Source organism: Photinus pyralis, unplaced genomic scaffold (genome assembly GCF_008802855.1).
Source record: "Photinus pyralis isolate 1611_PpyrPB1 unplaced genomic scaffold, Ppyr1.3 Ppyr1.4_LG1, whole genome shotgun sequence".
Taxonomy (NCBI): Eukaryota; Metazoa; Arthropoda; class Insecta; order Coleoptera; family Lampyridae; genus Photinus; species Photinus pyralis.
Window position 1 is genome coordinate 42,039,836 of NW_022170249.1, and position 1,776 is coordinate 42,041,611.

General features: G+C 41.4%; 1 protein-coding gene across 1 annotated transcript; it reads left to right on the top strand.

Moving 5' to 3' along the window:
* Nucleotides 1-297: 297 nt before the first annotated feature.
* Nucleotides 298-1,567, top strand: LOC116181243 (phospholipase A1-like). The gene is made up of 3 exons (XM_031501546.1): nucleotides 298-408; nucleotides 463-1,227; nucleotides 1,279-1,567. The coding sequence occupies exons 1-3, from the start codon at nucleotides 360-362 to the stop codon at nucleotides 1,506-1,508; spliced, it is 1,044 nt and encodes a 347-aa protein (XP_031357406.1). The 5' UTR covers nucleotides 298-359; the 3' UTR covers nucleotides 1,509-1,567.
* The last annotated feature ends 209 nt before the right edge of the window (nucleotides 1,568-1,776 follow it).

The window sequence follows — 1,776 nt, forward strand, 5'->3', positions numbered from 1 at the left end:
GAAAAATACATTAGATGAAGTACTAATAAATTACGTCGGGTTTATAGATATAGAAAAGAATGTGAAGCTACGGCCTCCCTGTGAGTAGATTCAACAGCCCTTTTAAGACACCTGGGATTATTGACGTATTGCACGTACTAGATCTGCAGAACAGCGTAGTACGAAATGTAACGACGAAATCAAAAAAATCCGTACATGTGTAGAGAAAGATAATCAAAAACCTACTCATCAAAACTCTAAAGATCAAAATATGTCTTATTAAGTGCTGAAAGATGCAAATAATTCGAATATAAATGCCTTGAAAATTATCGTAACGTTAGTCTGTGCCATTTCTTCTAGTGAGCAACAATCTAGGAAAAATGAAGGGTGCCATACTTCTTGCATTAGCTTGCCTATCCGTGGCGGCCGGTAAGTAAGCGATTCTTTTGTATCTAGTGATAATTTTGCAATTTCGTTTCACAGCGTCCCAAGATAGGCAAATGATGCTCCTGGATTTACCGAAAGACATTTTGGGTGAGCTTATGGCGCTTCTTAAGGGTCAAAAGGTTGTGAAATCGATCCAGTGTACGGATCCAAAGCCCAACGACATCGAGCTATTGTTGTACACGCGTCACCAGAAATACGATCCGGTCGTGTTGGACGTATTCGCCCCATCGCCAATCAAAAGTGACAAACCGGTGATATTTATCACCCACGGTTGGTTACAGGATATCAAGGATCCTCAACTGCAAGACCTGAAAAATGCCTATCTGGAGCGATACGATTCGGATGTTGTAATGGTTAACTGGGGAAAACTGGCTTGGGACTTGTACGCTCGTACAGCTTGCAAGGTTCCCAAAATAGCACAAATTATAGCAGATTATTTGTGTCAAGTTAATTATGAAAAGGGAATGCCGTTGGAGAACGTACAACTCGTAGGTCACTCCATAGGAGCACACCTGGCTGGATTTGTTGGACAATTTACCCAGCAAATGTGTAACAAACGCGTCGGTCGCATCACAGGATTAGACCCCGCAGGTCCCTTGTTCAACGATGCACCCACCGCGGAACGTTTGGACAAGAGTGACGCGGACTTCGTTGACATCATACATACTAACTCAAAAACCTTCGGTTACAGCGACCCAATCGGACACGCCGATTTCTACGCAAGTTGTGGTACATTCCAGTCCAGTTGCGTGATTCCCGATTTCAAATTGGATAAGCTTATCAACATGCCGATGGATGCAGGTGGGAATAAAAAGTTAATATAATTTACATACTTACATACTTTGCTTACAGTTTTCTGCAGTCACCGTCGCTCTGTCGACTACATGATTGAAAGTGTCTTGAGTAGTAACTTCGTTGCTACCGAATGCAAGTACTGTCCCATTGGATGCCCACCCGTAATTGCCCTTGTCACACGGCCTGGTAAGGCTATATTAGGACAACAATGTTCTCCAGACACAAGAGGAAAATATTACGTCCCCACCAACCTCAAGAGTCCATATGCTACTGGTGGCCGAATCTGAACGTGCAACCACTGTTACTCTTGTAGCGAATAAATAAATAACAATTTGTGGCACCTTAATTTCATTTGTTTGATTGTCGTGTATATTCTTTGAAAATATACGTAATGCATGGTATTTGCCTAGTCACAAAATTTCCAAACCACAAATCATGAAATAAAAACATCCACATATAACAACATATTACTAATCTGGCGATGAATGAGAAGTCCGTGCCGTTTACCAAAATTCATCCATATTTTCTAACCAATTATTGCAAAGGGAACAAATT